Source organism: Eublepharis macularius, chromosome 14, assembly GCF_028583425.1.
Source record: "Eublepharis macularius isolate TG4126 chromosome 14, MPM_Emac_v1.0, whole genome shotgun sequence".
In the NCBI taxonomy this organism is placed as follows: Eukaryota; Metazoa; Chordata; class Lepidosauria; order Squamata; family Eublepharidae; genus Eublepharis; species Eublepharis macularius.
Genome location: NC_072803.1, coordinates 37034926 through 37053882, shown reverse-complemented (window position 1 = coordinate 37053882; position 18957 = coordinate 37034926). Strand labels below are relative to the sequence as shown.

The following is an 18957-nucleotide window of genomic DNA, read 5'->3' as shown; positions in this document are numbered from 1 at the left end:
ACTGTGAATGTTGTGGTGGATTTTCAACTATTTATGCATCTGGAAGGGCAAAACTAATAATAGTGGGAAAGTTTTATTCTGTACAGCAGTTTCTGAATTGATCCAAGGTCATTGAAATGACGTGTAGCAGATTCTTTAATAAACAGCGCAAGACTGAAATTCTGGGAATGATGGATATTATTAGCTTGTTGCAAGAAGATAAGAGGTACCTTTTTTAAAAAAAAACACTCAAACATGAAGCAGCTAAGCTTTGAGCAGTCAGTGGTGCTTCATCCCTCTTCTCTGCTCCCCAACATTTCTGTGATAACTGAGTGTGTATTCTAATACCAGCCCTATCAAGATATAGTGTGAAGGAATCTATATCGATTGGCTTATTTTGGCATACCATGACAGCCAGAAAAATTTGGATTTTCTGCCTTGAATACCCAAATGTCTTCTGTTTCTAGGCTGTCCTTGAAATTCGAGGGAGTCCTTGATGGTCCAGAGAAAATGGCTACATTTTTTTCTATGTAAAAGGAACCAAGAAGGACTTTTATCCCTGTAGCAAACTACCTTTTTCTTGGCCTACCTGTCTTTTATTGGAAGTGTTAAGCTGTGATACCTTGCAGATGGTCTAAATGTTGAGTTTGCTACCAGGATTGATATCCCTAGGAGGAATTCCTGCTCCAAACCGAAATCCATCAGCCTATAGAGCTAACTGAGTGAGTTTTGGTTTACCATGTGTTGAGTGCCATCATCACCTGGTGGTGTCTGCCATTAATGTTGACCTGGGGTGGAGTTGGGAACACATACAACCAGAGGTTCTCAGTTCACACACCATATTACATGGTAGGGTATGGTAGTGTGCCCAAGATTGGTGGGGGCAGGGGTGGGGTGGGGGAGATTCACTATAAGGATGCTGATTCCCCTTGGGAAATATAAATGTGATGACCAACTCTTAAAGATACTGGAAATTTTGTCTGAACAGTCCAGTATTGTGTAACATAGGGATGGGCTGACTTGAATCTTGTGTGGTGCTTTAAAAAAAAATAGCTAGAATCCCTAATCTGTGTGCTGTATGATTTTCAACTGACAAAGAGTGCCTAACTGGGTAAGGAATACCTTAACTGAGTAAGAGTTCTAAGCCTGTGTTCTTGCTTAAGCAATGTACAGGGCGATCCTGGAGTTACTCTGCAGTCCTGGCAGACTAACCCTATATAGGATTGAACTGTGAAAGAAGTACCTGGCAGAATCAAGTCAATATCTTTCTATTCCTGCACTCCTTGCCAGAATTTCGGCAACCTACAAGCCCTAGATGGTCCACAGGAATTGGCCAGCAGTACACCAATAAACTGGAGTCTTTTGTCCACTAATGCAAGCATCACATGGCAAAGCAGCCTTGTTATAAAAAGGCAGTGACCATGGAAGTTGGTGATAGCATGTGTAATTAATGTATAGAGTAAATTCTTCAGCCCAGTGACCATAACAAAATCAGTGTGTTACCAATAAAAATTCAGGCAGTGATCTTAAACTTTGGGATCTTGTTGGGGAACAGCTAGTAACATACAAGAGCCAGTATGATACTTAGCTGTTCAAATACTTTATAGAATGAAGAACATTTTGTCTTCTCCAAGGGTCAGAGAGGACCGTTCTGAGCAAGAAGAGTGTCCATTGACTTTTAGTGCAAACTCTATCATGTAAGGGCAATGAAGGAATTCTCTAATCCTGATGTTCTTAATAGTTTTTCTGCACAGTGACTAGAGTTGACTTCCTTTTTCCTTTGGTTCTGATCATCTTTGATGGTTTTAATGCTGCCATTGTTGGACACTGTACCAGGACACCAATGGGTTAAGTACTGCCACAAAGTAAATTCTTCCTTTAGAAGTTAGGCTCTGAAAAATGTAAATTAAATTTAGTGCCCAGTATCCATTTGAAGATCAAAGAGGCCTAAAATTGGCTTACAAAAATTTCCCACCAACGTTTGGTAATTTTTTTCCTTTTAAAAATCATGTTCCACATATTTGTCAGGCACATGTGCATTTCAGGTTGAAGTGTATCCTATAGGTTCAGTAAACTTCTGTGATGGTGAAAAACTTTAGTACCAACATTCTCTTTGATGTTGTGTGGTCCCTTATGATTTTAAGACATGGTGAAAGAGGGTGGGAGACTGCTTGATTAAAGCATCGCAAGAGATAGCTCTGTAAAAGTGATGCTGTGGTTGTCCAGAGAGGCTTTTTCTTGCAAAAGAGATTTTGAGGGAGGATTCTGGAAGAGGAGGAAGGTTTCTTGGTCTATAAATCTCTTCGGGCAGTCTAAGAGAGTAGTGGTCCGGGAATAGAACCAATAGAGTTGCAATAGGACATATTACATCCTGCTTGATCCCTTTGTAAGCCTAATTCTTCTCCTTAGTCCCAAAGTCTCTCATTCTCATAATCCCGGAATCATGCTTTTCCTACAGTCTACTAGAAATAAAGAACAATCTATAAGTAGTTGCAGGAAAATGTAGTATACATTATGAGTGTCTAACAGTGCAATTCTATACAAAGTTGATTTTAGTGGGTTTAGGATAGAGTACCTCTGCACAGGATTATACTGCAAATCTTCTACTGCATAGAGTTTGGAATTCTAAACCCTAATGGGAGTCCCCAACCCACTGTATGTTTGTTTTCTATGTGAAAAGTAAGCTGCCTTTCCATCCCTTCTGTGTGACTGCACTGATAACTCAGGAGCCATTGTGGGAGTCCCATATTATTCATCAATACCAACCTGAGTGTCCTAATTGTAGGGTACCGTGAGATACCATCTGGAATTATTCACCAAGATATGTCAATGTCCCCTGGTATCTCTTAAATTTGTTGCTGAATTAGATTCTTCAAGACATATTTCTTCATAGGCTTCTATTTAAACTTGCATGTATCCCCCTTACAGAAGGAACCAAGTTTAAACATCTGATCTGGGCCATACCTGTTAGGTTGAGTTCCATGAAATTGACCTGAAATTTTCAGTTTTAGCCTTATCCAGGTCATCACAGGAAAGAGTAAAATCTCTGGACAAGGGGTAAGACAGAATCATTGCAAGAAGTTATTTTCAGCTTCTCTGTAGAGCTTTTGATGTTGATCGTCCCTCATGTCCAGCAGGCTGTTCTTTTGAGGCTCCAGAATCAGCTAGACCTTGCCAGATGCCCTTCTCCATCCTCACCATCCATTGCAAGGCTCTGCCCTATCTTACCAGGTTCCACCTCTTTGTTCTTGGGCTTTGTCCCAGAATCTAAGCTTGAGGAGACTGGGCAACCCTAAGAACCATTCTTCTGATAGTTTCAGGTGGGTAGCCGTGTTGGTCTGCAGTAGATGAGCAAAATTCGAGCCAAGCTGTAGAAACCGACTAGATTTCCAGGGTATGAGTTTTGATGAAGGGAGCTTTAGCTCTCAAAAGCCCATACCCTGGAAATCTAGTTGGTCTCTAAGGTGCAACTGAACTCAAATCTCATTCTTCATTTCTGGGGAAAGTCACCATTGTAGAGTCTGTTGTTTACTATCCTAGATCTTGATGTTTAAGAAAGGTGGTATCACATCTAGATGTCATAACAAGAATTTTGATTTCTGCCCAACTAACAATGTAAAAAGTCCCTATATTTGTATTAATTGAGGGCCGTTGTTCCAGTGAATCCTGAATAAAGATTTTTCTTAATGATTGGTTAATTAGATTTTTAGCCCGCCCTCCCCGCAAGCAGGGCGGGTTACAATCAAATAAATTACAATAGATAAAACCAATAAAATACATCTCAGTGCAAACAGAGATTTCAGCATTCCAGATGGGGCACCCTTCCCCTTTCCCTGCCCACCATACACAAGGGAAGAAAAGGTGTGGGTTGGTGAAACTCTAATTTCTCAAGCATGGGGGCAGATGGACCATATGCTCCCCCCCGCTGGCAGGAGACCGGCAGGAAGGCTAATTAGATGGCTCTAGTGCTGGCCTCAACCATATGCCTGGCAGAACATCTGTCTTACAGGCCCGCCGAAAAGATACAAGATCTTGGTGGGCCTGAGTGTCTTCTGACAGAGTTCCACCAGGTTGGGGCCAGGACAGAAAATGCCCTGGCCCTGGTTGAGGCCAGCCGAGCCTCCCTGGGGCCAGGGACCACCAGAAGGCGTTTACCTGCAGATCTAAGAGCTCTCTGAGGTACATACAGGGAGAGGTGGTCCCTCAGGTATGCTGGTCTGAGTCCGTTTAGGGCTTTATAGGTCAGAACCAGAACCTTGAACCTGATCCGGAACTCCACGGGAAGCCAGTGCAGCTGCTGCAGAGTTGGAGTCACATGTGCCCTGAATGAAATTCCTGTCAGGACATGAGCAGCAACATTTTGGACCAGTTGCAGTTTCCGGGTAAGACCCAAGGGAAGCCCTGCGTAGAGGCTTTTTAGTGCAGTGTCATCTCATCTGACTGCCAAGGAGATCACAAATGCAGTGATGAACTGGCAGAAAACGTTCAACACATTTCATTCAAGAAGAAAGCAGTGATAAAAATGGGATCAAAATCATTCTGCCCCCCCCCCCTTCTCATGCCCTTTGCTCCTTGCAGCTCTCTAACTGTGGATTCTATTTTGGGGGGGCTTTCTCTCCAAACCCAGAATCCCTTGCTGTGGTTCTGCTCCTACAAAGCAGCACTTATTTTATAGGGTTCTTTTTAGAGCTAGCAGGAATCTTGAAAATTATTGGGAGGAGCCCCCTAGTTACTTTAGTAGCTCTTTTCTCAGATCTTGCAACTTGCTGAAAATATGTTCAACATATGTTCATATTGTTTTGTTTCTTGTAGTTAACTGGACAGTGTACTTAATCTCCAATGGTTTGATTACCCCCCATCCTCTACCAATATTTGTAGATGTTACATATTTTTTGTTACTCATCTATGCAAATAGATTGGACACAACCCGCTGGGAATTTCTCCAGTGCAAATTGCATGGGCTTGAATCCTTAGAGAGCTCCTCTTAATTCCCATGCAGGGGCGAAGTCCCTAGTGGATTGTCTTTGGCAACTTCAAAACTGCAGTAATGACTTGGGAGTTAAACTATTATTTTTGCCTACAATCTCTGTGGCCACGTCTGCTAGATCTGTGTCTGAGTATCATACACTGTGTTATTGTATAGATCCTACTGTTGTAAGTTTGTATATTTTCTCCCCTGCTTTTATCTCATGTTTTAAAGGAAGGTGTAAAGGAAACTGGGTATACATTGGAGAGCTTCTCCTTTGGTTCAACTGTTGTAGACAACTGAACACTGCTATGCAAGTGTTGTATAGAAGGAAAATGTTGCTCTGTATAACTTAACACTTCTGTAAATGTTTCAAGGAATAAAATATTTAACTGTTTATTAAAATGCATATCTAGAAATGTACATACCATAATTTTTATTTTTACAATGGGCTGTTTCCTGACCAAGGGAAAAGCACAGGCAGATTAGTTGCAGTGAATTATCTAGGTGCAATACTGTGTAAGAGAAGTCCAGAACACAAACATGCAAAGGGGTTTTTTTTTTGTCTGCCAACTGTAGATCTATAGGAGATATCAGAATAGTTTTTCAGGACTTTTTCTAGCTGTGGGTGCATCAAGGTGACGGGAACACTGCTGTCCACTTTGAGAGCAGAAGGTTGAGTGGCTAGAAAAAGATGGCATTATGAACCTAAATGGCCTGGAGTCCAGATGCAAAGGAAAAAACCATCCCGTGAAGACAGCATCACCTGCAGGTGGGAGGGGGGAATGCTTTTGCAAACAGCATGTCCTATAAAACCAGAAAATGTGTCATGTTGAACAACTTTTAGTCCATGCAAACAGAAGAAAAAAATAAACACATGTAACTCTCAAATAATTATGAAAAAGATAACTAAACTAATAATTATGAAAAAGACAACTAAACTAAAAAATAAGGTTTGCATGTTTTACTTTTGTGACTTAGTTTCTCCTTTAAGTGGAAATAGTTCAGTCTCCCGTTGACCAGAGTCTAGTCCCATTGTCCAGTTCAACATACTGTTGTTCCAGGGAATTCCGTTTCTCTCAACATGCAAGCTGGCAGCTTCTATTCTGTTGAGACCACTGCTAGAGCAAAGCATCTTTCCTTTGAGTGTTCATCTTCAGGCCCAGCAACACAGTTTTCTTTACAGTGGTTGTAACTTTTTTTGTACAGAAAATGCCAACCTGTATTTCAGCTGAAAAGCAACATGGCTGACTGCCCACTAAAATGGATTCTTATCGAATGAATGAGAAGCAAGCCTGGAGCTGTTTAATCCAACTGCAACCTCCCAGAACCACACCCTCCTTTGTTGGCCCTATAGTTTCTATGTGCCACTACTGCAACAACTGAAGAACCAGCACTGACAAAATCCCATCAGGCTATAGCGTTGCTGGGCCCCAGCCTCTGCAGCTCCCTCCCTTCCCTGCCCTCTTCCTCCCTCCTGTCCCTGTACAGCTTCTTCTCTTGGACAGGCCATACTATTAACATCAATCTGACTTTCTCCTTGGCTTCCTTACCATCTCCGATTTCTTCAAGATCCTGTTTGTGGGGACTGTGTTCTCCTACTGCCATTAGCCTGTCTCCTGATGTCCCTCCCTCCCATAAAGCATTTCCTGCCTGACTTTTCTGCACGCTCCGCTGTCCTCTCGGGTTTCTTTTTTGAATCTGTTACTTTCTGTCTCTGGGCTCTCTGTCTCTTAGCTTTCCAGCTTTCAGCCTACCCCTGTGTTGAGGTTTCTTATTTCAGCTAAACAGACTTCCTTCTTAACAGAATCTGGTCTGCAAAAAAGTTTAGTTTCTAAGCAATCCAACAATCTTACCAGTTTAGCCTCTTGATGTTGGAACAAGCGCAATGCAGTATAGACTTGGCATCTGAACCTATCAGATGCCGCTAGTTGGAAGTCACTTCATACATCTAATGGATGTATGAACTTCTGCAACTACACTTGAAGCCTGGTTCCAAGTCTTGCCTGCTTCACTGTTAGAGCTGGCATATGCCCCTCTGCCTCCGGCAAGAATTGTATTGTGTGTGATGTAGGTATTCCGAACTGGAAACCTGACTTGCACAAGCGTGCTTCACCCCTCTCTAAAACTTTTTTTTTTTGCAATTACATACTTTAAAACAAATGAAACAATGCACCATATTTTAAGAATAAGAATTTCTGCTTTGCATATTGTGAAAGTTTATTTCACAGTGTGTGAAACAAGCCCTTAAGTGGGTCAGAAGAAGGCATATCCTCTTGAGAGAGGGTTTTGGGTATGTTTTGAAGGGGAGGAAATTGTGCAAGGTGGACTTCCACATGGGGTGCCTGTCTCACTAACTGCTTGGTGCTCTCTGCCACGTAAGTGGTAGAGCCGGTGTCCGCATTGCTGTTCCTCAGCTACCATGTTCAACATTTGAACCAAGTCCCAGTTCAAATGTCTTTTTGCCCATGAACTTGTGGCCTAAGGCAAGCCCTGCCGGCCCCCCCATATGGGGATATTGGCCTGCCTTGATGTGAGCATTAGTCCAATCATAAGCATAAGGTGCTTTTGAACACTTTTTAAGAAACTAAGGCTATGGATGAGGATGATAAAAGCATTATTAATTCTGAGCCTACCAGAATGAGAGGTGTGTCACCCCTTGGCAGTTTCACGTTACAGATTCTTAGAAGTGTGACAAAAGGCTTTTAAAGTGACGCAACTCCTAGCTTCAGGGGGGGGGAATACTTCTCTTCACCTGAGGCAAACCACTATACCCAGTTTGTAGCAGAAACAGAAATTCCCTGCTGCGAATCATGCCCATATTCATGACTGGAAACCAAATGCAAGTTGCCAGGGGAACAAGAGCAATTGGTTTATATTATAGCAAAGCAGAAGTAAGAAGTTGATGTTTAGTACAGATCAGTCTAAAACTAACAGTGGGATTCCAAAGGGTCTTTTTGTGATCTCAGTGCCAAGGATGCTAAGCTGCTAGCTGATATGCTGGAGCAGCAGAGACACATCTCAAAAAACGGCCACGGGAAGCTAAATTGGCTGTAACTGCACAACCCAATGGTACAACGTGGATGATTCCAGAAATCCAAAGTCTACTATTCATCTTTCAAGCAGTTTAACCAATCCAACCTACCATCTCCCTTTTTTTGTTTCAAGCTCATTTTGACCGTAACATGAAGATGAGAATGATTGTTGGGTGGGGTGGAGAATGAGTTTTTTTGTGGGGGGAGGGTGTTACTGCAGTGGGATAAAATATAAACGAGGAAGTGGCATTATTAAATAGTGCACACTGGCTTCTTAAAAGAGAGAGAATTTTTGTATAACATGTTACAAACAATGTCCATGCCTTATCTCCACTTGGATTTGCATTTACACTGTAATGTATCAAAGTTTATGGTTTCACAATAAACGTATCATTTTATTGCTTATCTTTAGAGTGCTGTCGTCGATTATGAGATGGTTTTCTTTCAAAGTACTGGGCCTCAGATACACTAGGTGCTTCTAATGTGGTCTATTTTTCTCCTTTGTTGGAATCCCCAAGATCCACCAATGTATTTTAAGAGATCCCAAATCTGCTTTCAGGTTTTGTAAATTTAAAAGTTAAGGTATTACTACATCAGAGTCTGTCCTCTTGCCAAAATACATATAAAGTGCCTTATGGTATCAGGCCAAATTCTATCTGCAAAAATCTCCCAAACCAGCAGTAGTTATGGGAAACCACCAGAAGCAGATCTAGATCTTAACTTTGTAGCAGTTTATAAAATACATCTCTTTCCTAAATCAAAGTCCTTCATTCTGATCTATTGATAGCAGCAAATGTCAAACCCTTGATTTTTGGGATTCTCTACAGTTTAGTTTCTTGTACCTTTTTCCTGTCCTCTTGCTAACATGAGTCCAATGCCATGATAACCTGCTACTGTTTCTTGGAAGGTAAGCTGTCTTGTGTTCTGAAAACTCTGTGTGATCCCTCAGGCAAAAAAAGTATCTTTGATCCTTAGTTGTATTCAGTGAGAATACCAAGAAAAAGCTCTCCCATTTTTGCATTTATTGTTTATGTTCTGCTAGTCAGGCACTGATGTAATAGCCACGCAAACTTTGGACTGAACCAGAATGGTTTCTGCAACAGCCTGTATCCTATTCCCTGAACTAGTTGAGCTGGGCTGTAAAAGCCACCTGTGTTGCAGACATTGCTGTTTGAGCAAATTGGCAAGAAAAACAGCCCTGAGATTGATCCTCCTTCACCCACCAGGGAAGATTGACAGGTGAATTTCAGTAGATGCAGGACAAAGCATCTTCAGATAGTGAAATCCAGTGTGAATGCTGGCCAGTTAACGTGCTTAATTTTGTTTATACAGTTTAGGTTTTTTTAAAAAAACAATTTGCAGTCCTAGAAAGGGTTGAGCAGTAGGGAAGTTCCACGTAAAGTTATGGGCTATTGGGAACCATGTCAGGGGCTGCAAATTGTGTGAACTGAACAAGTGCCGTCACTCTAGTTTCTAAGCTTTTATCAGAAATAGTCCAGATTTCCCCCAGTCCCCTGTTTTCCTTTAGGAAGAGTAGAAGCTGGCCTTTGTTGTAAATTAAAGGAAGGTTTGTGTACCAGTCATCCACAGGCATGCAAATCTTTAGACCATCACTAGCACCTCCTTCATCCATCAGTAATATTCAGAAGCTCGAATGAATGTCTTCCATTCTTATAACATCTTCCATCTTCTAACATAACATTTGTGGAATCCTGAACTGTGAGGAAGTTCTGAATTGTGTCCCCTGTTTGTGTGCTCTTATGTACCTGGCTTCATCTTTGCATAATTTTTTGAATTTCATTTGTAATGTATTTCTCCCTCATTTTGTTACCTGTATGATGCTGTTTTTTAATCAACCATCATAACACATCTGTGGTTAAATTCTACAGAAAAAATCTTCCAATCAACAAGTAATGGTTTTGTTTTATACTTTGTAGGTCCGCAAGGGGAGCCAACTGTATACTTTGTGGTAAAAGCTGACCAAGATCACGAATGTTCTCCTGGCTGCTTCCCTTTGAACATACAGCAGCCGCAAATACTGGAAGCAGAAAACCAACATGGAGAGGAATTTGATTATGTGATGAGGGATGGCCCTTCAAGCAATGGCTCTTTTCACAGCAGTGAGGGCGAAGGGACAGACCACGAAGGGGACATATTGGATTGCAGTGGATCCAGACCTCTGCTAATGGACTCTGATGAGGAAGACGAGAGTGGTAAGATGAATCCACATCAAGAAGGAGCCAAAGTTTCCCAAGAAGCCTTGAATCCACCATCTTCCCAGAGTGGAATGGGGCAGATTCTATTCAACACTTTCCAACACCGCTCTGCAGAAACTTCTGGTGAAGGAGACGTCTTTGCTACAGCTCCTTTCCGAAGCTCAAGAACCTTCCATGATGACCTGGATGTCTTCGCCAAAGCACCCTTCGTCTCCAAAAGCCATACATTTGCTAATCAACCTGATGAGGGTGACATATTCCTTCGGGCTCCATTCACAAAAAAGAAAAGCCAGGAAGAGTTGCCATCATACAATGTTGCTAAGGAATCTCCTGCTGTAGCGGCTTTCTTGGGTTTAACTGGAAGTGCCCAGTATGTTCTTAACCCTATACTCCAGAACTTGGATACAGGGACGCACAGTTCACCTCGCCCTCAGTATTCTGTGGCCCCATTTGCTCAGTCATCTATCGCTCCACCTCATTCTCCACTGGCAGGGGATGGCCAAGACCCCATTCCTCCCAAAGATCCACCCAAAGAATTGGGTAGTGTTCCTAATGATGTGCTCCAAGAACACACACTCCCCCAGGAAGCCCTCTTGTGCTCCAAGGGCAGCAAGCCCTTCCGCCCACAGTCATTGGCAAAATACTCCCGTCACTACAGTCCAGAAGGCAGTCAGTGTGCAGAAGCTCAACCTATAGCAGCTTATAAAGTGGTCTCTCAGACCAATAAGCAAGCCATAGCTGGGTCCATTTCCATAGCATCTCTTTCCTACAGAACTAAAGAGCTGCCCAATGCTGACCCGTTTGCATCAGCACCCTTTCCTTCCAAACAGAAACCTTAAACACTTTCCACTGTGACAGGCTTACATGCCTTCAAATATGTTGACCTTGAATTTACAAGCCCGTAGACAGAATATGCTCCAAAACTATAATATAGATAACCATCTCCAGGTGTTGTGATGTTCATCTGAACCATATGAAGTTGTTGGTTCCAGGCTACTAACTGCCAGACAAATTTTGAGTGTTCATGCTTTTTAGATACTCTTACCACACTCCCCAGCCTATTTTCTCAATATTTTTTATTGTTATTGACACCAGTAATCGTAGGGTGAATATGTTGGAGAGAATGAATTACCTCTTCATATTAGCATCTAAGGATTACAGAGCATATCAACACTACATTAAGAATGTTCCAGGGGGGGAAAGGTACTGATACGGACGAAGTTTAATTTTTTTCTATCCAAGACAAATCTGGGAGACAGGACATAGAAAACTTTACCAGTTTCTTCCAGCTAATGAATTCCATCCTAGAACCAGAAACTTCCAGATTGAAATGGAGATTTTAGTCTACAATGTGTGTGTGTGAACATATTTTTACCTGACATCATTAATTCTAAAGCCTTTTAAAACAGTTTGCGGTTTGGAGAAGCAGCAGTCTAATCAGCTTAGGCTCCAATCTTAGACCTTGTGATTTTGGAAGTAAGTCCTGAAATGCAGGAACTTGCAGAATGTGCTTAGCTTTGGGATATTAGGCATTTTGTTACTTTTTAGTGGAAGGATAATGGAAATGATGAAGGCTAGAGAGAAGGTGGGAAACCCCTTTATGCCAAAGGAAGGCTCGGCATTTTACTTGCTTCATATAATTTGCAAAGCCATTTTTTGGTTGTGAATGGGAGTCAAGTCCAAATGAGATCAGTGGGGAGAGATATTTAGTACAATTCAACTCTTTCTGTAGTACAGGTAAAATTCCCATTGATCCAGCTGATAATAATAATCCTACATAATGTGTTTTTCAAACTTCCTGCCTTTTGTTGCAGAATCTCTGTAGTTTACTAGGGCATAATTGGGTTGTGGAGGCACCATTCATATCTGTTAGGCCTCACCCACACGAGCTGCAATTGTATATTTAGGACATGTTCAACAATCCTGTTTGGCCATGTGTTTCTGTAGTGTGCAGAGAAACTGCCTTTTAGGGAAGCTTGCCCCCTCTGTGACTGAATTTTCCTACTGAGGCATTCCCAAGAGGCTTCCAAGGAGCCAGAACTTTGCTTGAAAGTCATTGATGGTGGGTGTTTTTATACACACAATTCTTAAAAACAACTTCTGGTGCAGTTACTCCAGGATATCTGAAGATCGTATTTGAAGGTTAGTTTTCACATCGTAGCCCTTATATTTCCATTTTGTACAACTGGACTGAAGAGCTACATTTTTTTTAATTTTAAAAAGGTATCCCATATCACATGCTATGGACAACACTATTATGAAATAGTGTGGTATTAATCCTACTGACATCAGTGATGCTTTGACCACTTCTGATAGCTGAAGATTTGATTCTACAGAATATCAAATGAGTGAATGACAGGCTAGGGTATTTTATTCCTTCTTTTTCTTTACACATTGTTTTAGACAATCCAAAAAGCTGGTGAATCACAGCACTGAAAAGGTAGCATATGCTGTATAGACATTTAAGGAAAGTTGATGTAATTTTTGCCTTAAAGAAAGGTGTCAGCCACTCCCTATATAACGGATGTGGCCAAATACAAAATTCAGAGATGTCCTGCCAGCCATTCTTCCTTAACACTACTTTTTTTACTTCATGTTCTTGCAAAAGTATCTTTTAAGTGCCCTTTCTGAATGGCTTGTCTGTTTGCTGGTAAAGAGAGACAATCTTACCATGAGAATATGGCAAAGCACATCTTGGGTGACTTTAAAGAGTGAGACACCTATTTAACTAGAGGGTAGAACCCACCAAGAAGTAAGCTGTAATGAAATGGGCAGGGAGTGCCCATCTCTGCTTTTCTGCGTTGGGCAACTTTTATCCATTTAGGCTGGGCTTGTAGGGAACATCCTGATGGATTGTACCACATATTAATTACTGGGAATTTTCTATGAATGTTTTACCTCAGGCACCACAATGCCTTGGGTCTACTTTTGCTATGAATAATAGGTAGGCCCGTTCTCTTAAAGAGTCTGGCTGATACCTGTGTGTAAGCAATTAGGTGTTTGGAGGGTGAGGCCGCCTTAGCTGGTGTGTTCATATGAAGGGCTCATGTCAAAGTCTTCAGACTCTAGCTGGCTTAAGCTTAGGCAGACTGAGACAGTCTTTAAAGATTCAGAAATCCATTTTTAGTACTTAAAACACACACTCTTTAGCACTTTACTCTTGCAAATGAATATTCTGGACAGCGGCAGTGCAAGGCAGGTCTGGCAGAGGTCCCCCCTCCTTTTTTTTGTTTTGCTGAGACTTTTAAATGTTTGTAAGATGACTGTGAAAAGTTGCCAGTTTTTGCCGTGCTTTTGAGATGTTCTCTTTGCACCTAGGTTTAAATGGTGTTAACAGTGAATCAATGTCCCCTGCTTTTCCTGTCAAAGTGAGAAGTAAATGGATTTATATGAGGATGATCGCATTGAGTAATCTATGGCCTCTTCCAGTCAACAGCTTTGCGGGAGTGTAAATAGGAAGCACAACAAGTCCAGCTGCCTGGTAGAGGAAGAAGCTTGCTTTAAAAAGGTTTACACAGCAGAAGATCTGCATCAAAGGAATTGCGCACATGTTCAGGGCTTACTGTTACTGAGCCTAGAGTCTTCCATGCATTGATTGAATTGGAGTGCTTTGAGGCATGTGTGGAAGTCCCTTCCTGTAACTTACCACAGCTCATCACTCTTGCTCTTAGAGCTAGGGTTTTTAGGAAAACGTTGGGCTTTGGCTACTCCTCTTTTTAATGATTTAAAGTACTTAATTTGATCAAATGCAGCATAACCCCTCTCCGCGCACACACACAGACACACAAAGGAATTTAAGAGTAAATTCAGGCAACAGCAGGATAAGAGAAGTGACATGTCTATAAGCAGGAGTCATCTCTATCTCTTCTCTTAGGCCAATACTGTGTTTTTGTTTTTTTAAGCCTGTTGTCGAACCTGTGCAACCTAATAATGGTTTATAGGAAGAAATAGAGAAGAGTTTGATATTGCTAATAATTTTGAGGCCCCCCCTCCCCTCCCCAGCAGGGGAGGAGTTCTTTGAAAGCGTATGCAAACTTTTGCACCTCCACTGTGGGAAAACTGTGATAATTTTTCCGTTTTTTGTTTGTCTTCTTCCAGAAAAAGATTAAACTCTTATGACTGTTTATCACTATGTTTTTACAAATAATAGCAAATCAAACTGAACTACGTTTATGAAACCATGGTGTTTTTCTCTCTAGGGCTTCTCACCTCACTCTGGATAATATGAACATTTGTGCTGAAGTTTTGAAACATAAAGCTTACTGTAAGGGTTAAAACTGGACTATAAGGAATCAGAATTGCTACAATGCTCTGATTGAGAAAATTAGAACAGCAGTTGCACTGTGCAGTATTAACACACCTAGAATACAATTTAGGAATAAGACAAGATATGTACTGTAACGCGAATTGGGAAGGGAAGAGCATGCAGCTCAACGCTGAACTTGTATGGCCCAGAGTTGTATAATGAACAGGAATATATTTAGATTTCATTGAGAATTTAAAAAAAAAACAGTGATTACTAGTATTTCCAGGAATACTTTGGACGTTGTTAAGATAAATAATAGCACTATTACAATCAATAATGAAATTGCCACAGGGTATAAGTTGGCTGCTTTTAAATTGTTACAAAAATCAGATATTATTCTGTGAAGATTTTTTATAAAAAGAGTGCATTATTATTCTGTTGTACCTATAATGTTTATATCAGGCAGATGGTACTGTGTAGAGCTGTTACTATAAACACAGCCAAAATATGAAGTTTCGCAGGGGTTTTGATGCATAAATGGAGCTCTGTGGAAGATACAGCTACCCATTCACTCTCATGTCAGAGAGTGCTCCAACATAGTATGTGAAAACTGTCGAGTCCATTTAGTATTATTTAAGCAATTTCTTTCCTCACAGTTACGAGTTAAGGACAAGTAAAAACATAGGTATGATGTTGCTACTTAATATATTCATTGTCCAGGGGCACAGAATTGGAACTGGAACCAAACAGTGATACTACAAGTTGAAATATGATCATGATAATCTTCATTTTTCCTCTGCAATGGAAAAAAAAATCGCCGTTTTTTTTAAAGGTAGCTGATTCAGACAAACTGAAGACACCTCAGTGACTTCATAAGTAACTCTGAGTAAAATTTAATTAAATTTCAGCTCCTTCCAAAACACTTTTGCTTACTGGAACCCTTGGGTTTGGGGACAATCTAGCAAACACTGCTAATATGCAGTGTCAGTGGATTCACAGGAGGCTTATGTAGGAGCCATGCAAGATCTACTGCACTGAATGGAGGCTGCCAAACAGCAAGAGCTTGAATCAAAGAAGGCTGCTTAATATCTTCAGTCAATTTTTGATCTACTCTGGCCGTGGGATTCATGTACATCCATCCAACGAGAATCTGAGCTGGCTCCCAATGACTTACTTCACGTTTGGCCTTTCTTCGAGCTGCGTGTTTGATCATCTGTTTGTCTTTTTCTTTTCCTTGTGTTCATCCATGTCCAGTCTCAGAAATATCAACTTGCTGATTCAGTTTTCCTCAGGCAAGCTTACAGTTCCTGAATCTTGGACTATGATCTTTATTTTCCTTTACACAACAAACTAAGTTCCTGGCAGCAGCAGATTATTCCCTGGTGGTCTGCTTGGCTTGTTGCCTCACAAATAGTAGGGACTACTGCCAACTTGATTCTTCTTTGGCCTAATGCAGTATTCCCAAATCTGGGCTGAACTTTACGGCTTTCTAAGCCAAGTCTGTTGTTATCATAAGTATTGTAAACTATTGAACTTATCATCTTACCCATGAATCCAGTGAACATTGTGCAGATGTTTAAAGATAACTAGCTCCTTTTATTTCTTCAAGGTTCCCTTAAGACTGGCCATCACACTCTGTATGATGTAAGCTCTGTTAGGTTCAGAACTTGGGTCCTACTGGACAGACTCCCCTGTAATCAAGATGAGCTGTACCACTTAACAGAGAGGTGATGGTGCTTGGCTGCCATTCAAAGGCAGAAAATTGACAACTCTTCCATTTTTACTTCGTAGTAGAGGACCAATTTGGATTATCTGCCTCAACACCAGGAATTGTTTTTTGCTGTACTTTTTTTGCTCAGTACAGTGTGTAGTTCTCCAAATGTGGCTGGGATTAGGGCTTTTATACCCCTATAGACTATCAGTGTAAATATGACTAATATTGGCTGATCAACGCAGAAAAAGCAGGTTTCTGGAGAATCTGCTTCTCAATCCCTTAATGTTTCCCCTAGGTGTTCCATTGTTCACTGTTCAAATGGCATGCTATTCCCCCACCTAGCCTGTCCATGTTCCTGCCAAAACCACAATAGTTGTGCCCATGGTTACGGCCATATCTGTTGGGTAAGTATAGCACAACAGACTCTGTATAAATTCATGAATCTTCAATCACTCCAAATAGATACACATGCATTTAGCTTCCACCAAAGATTACTCATGCTGGAAAGCTCTGTTTTCTTCTGCGTGTGTGTGGTTTTAAATCAATGTCTCTTCTAGAGTCTTCTTGAGTGCTGTGATGTTTGTATTCTCAAGTATTTTGATGCAGCATAATCTTGTCCCCCATTTTATACCTGTTCTTGAATCTTTACCTAGTGGTTGCAGCTCCTACATAAACCAGAGTTTGTTTGGTTGGTGGCTTCTTGTTTTGTGTTTATTTTTGCTTCTGTTTCTTTGTGTGCCAGAAATATTCTGACTGTTATAGGAAGACTTGTCAGCCAAGATTTGAGAGGCAATCTGTGGATGACCAGTTTTTAAAGGGATTATTTCTTGTAGGGAAGGCAGATTGTAGTAAATGCATCTAAACTCCTGAACCAGAGGTGGAGTTAGGATCAGAAGGAAATGCTTTTTCAGATTTTGTGTAATGCAGATAATGAGCATAATTGTGACTCATTCCAAGAGGCAGCTTAAAATTGTCCGTACTGAATTGGTAGCTTGAAAAGGACAAATGAGTGAGGGGTTCCCCTCCCTCCCTGCTTAGTGTGGAATTGTCTGTCTGTGCAATTATGGGTCATGTATTTATAAAAGCACTCCAAACTCCTCTTGATACAGTCAGAACTTAACTGTTGGAAATACCTCTCTGACTTGCTGAGTTCTTTGGAGTCTGTCTGGAGTTTTGTTTCACACCGGTTGCAATAGTCTTTATGAAGAAATGTTAGAACTGAAATTCTTATATGCTTTATTAAATAATAAAAAGTATGATTCATCATGAATATCGTATTGTTGTGTGTGCTTTCTTATTTTATGAGTGTTTCCAAGAGCTTGAATGCAAGGTGCTCACTGGTATAAACTGCTTAACTTCTGTAAACACCAAGGAACTAACAAGGAAATCCCATGGAGAGTTACACCAGTCTAAGGCTTCAGTGGGCTTAGACTGGAGTAACTCACCATAGGATCGCACTGTACATCTGAACGAATCAGAGTTTTTCATGAATATTCGTGGGAGTGCTGAAAATTCCCTTTGTAAAGGTTTCATCAGTGCTCCTGTGGAAAGGATTTACTTTATTTCTTTCATTTGCTCAGAGTGATTTTTGCCACGCTGTCAAATTGGATTGGCTGTGTAGAATTGTGACATCTCATGTCCCTCTGCATAGGATTAGACAAATCTCTGCGAGTGATGGAAATCTGCAGAAGTCGTATGCCTGAATTCTAGTTGCTATATGCATTTCCCAGAAATACCTGTCCAGCCTCTGTTTTAAAACAGATGGAGTAGATGAAATTTTTGTCTGACTAGCAGGGCTGTTCTTATGTTTGAATACCTTAAGGGGTGTTTTTTTTTTGGGGGGGTGGCATTTTGTTCTAGGCATTACTGTTTAGGAGCATCACCCTGCTTCAGTTAATAGAAAAGCTTTAAAAAAGGCTTTTCCACTCTAGTAACCAACACTTCCACAGCACACTAAATCTAGCAACTGGTGGGGGCAGGACCACATTATAGTCTATCCCATGTGAGTGGTCAGAATTGCATACCCCTCCCAGGCCACATCCTTGAACCAGTGTATGAGTGGAGGTTATTTCACACGCTTTGGAAGGGAGTGCAACCTGGCTACATCAGAAGCACAGCATGCTCCCAACCAATCTTTGGACAAACCATCTAGAATGAGCTGTTTACAGCTGTGTTGGTGGACCAAAAAGTAAAATCCAAGAAATTTAGTTTAGTTTATTCAATTTTTAGCCCACCCTTCCCACAAGCAGGGTCAGGGCGAGTTACAACAACAACAATTGCATTCAAAAATATAGAAAATAAACATATATAGATCAAAATCACTAAATATACAATATAAAATACAAGTTAAACAATACCAGTCCAAAGTATGGCGTCTGGCATACAAATCAAATAAAGCACTCAAAACACTGTGGGTCAGATGAGTGGGTAGGGATCTGGCAAGATCTAAAGAGGCAGAAGGCAGAACAGACCCAGAAGAAGAAAGGCCAGTAAGACAATTCACCATCGTCTCAGCGATCAACCCAATAACAGTGCACAAGCTTCAGCATTCACCAGAACTTTTAATCAGGCCAGAAGATCTACAAAACAGAGGGGAAAGGCAGATTTTTCAGGTCATTATTTTAAGACATCATGCTAAGACAAGAAAAAGAATGACAAGAACTGGAACCTGCCTGGACCTATTCCCACCTAATTCGAAATGCATTTTTGGAACTAGTCAGTAGGTGATGGGAAATGGGTACCCTAGCACATGGTCAGAGAGGCACCTCTATTATTGATATTTCATATTTGCTGCTGACAGT

The 18957-nt window shown here is 41.1% G+C and overlaps 1 protein-coding gene across 2 annotated transcripts in view; it reads left to right on the top strand.

The window, feature by feature from the left end:
* The window catches only part of AAK1 (AP2 associated kinase 1), an 89525-nt gene extending 72099 nt beyond the window's left edge, over positions 1-17426 (top strand). For both annotated transcript variants that reach the window (XM_054997344.1, XM_054997343.1), the window contains one exon: positions 9918-17426. In XM_054997344.1, the coding sequence (XP_054853319.1) occupies positions 9918-11035 (1118 nt within the window). In that variant the 3' untranslated portion in view covers positions 11036-17426. The remainder of the gene's footprint in view (positions 1-9917) is intronic.
* The last annotated feature ends 1531 nt before the right edge of the window (positions 17427-18957 follow it).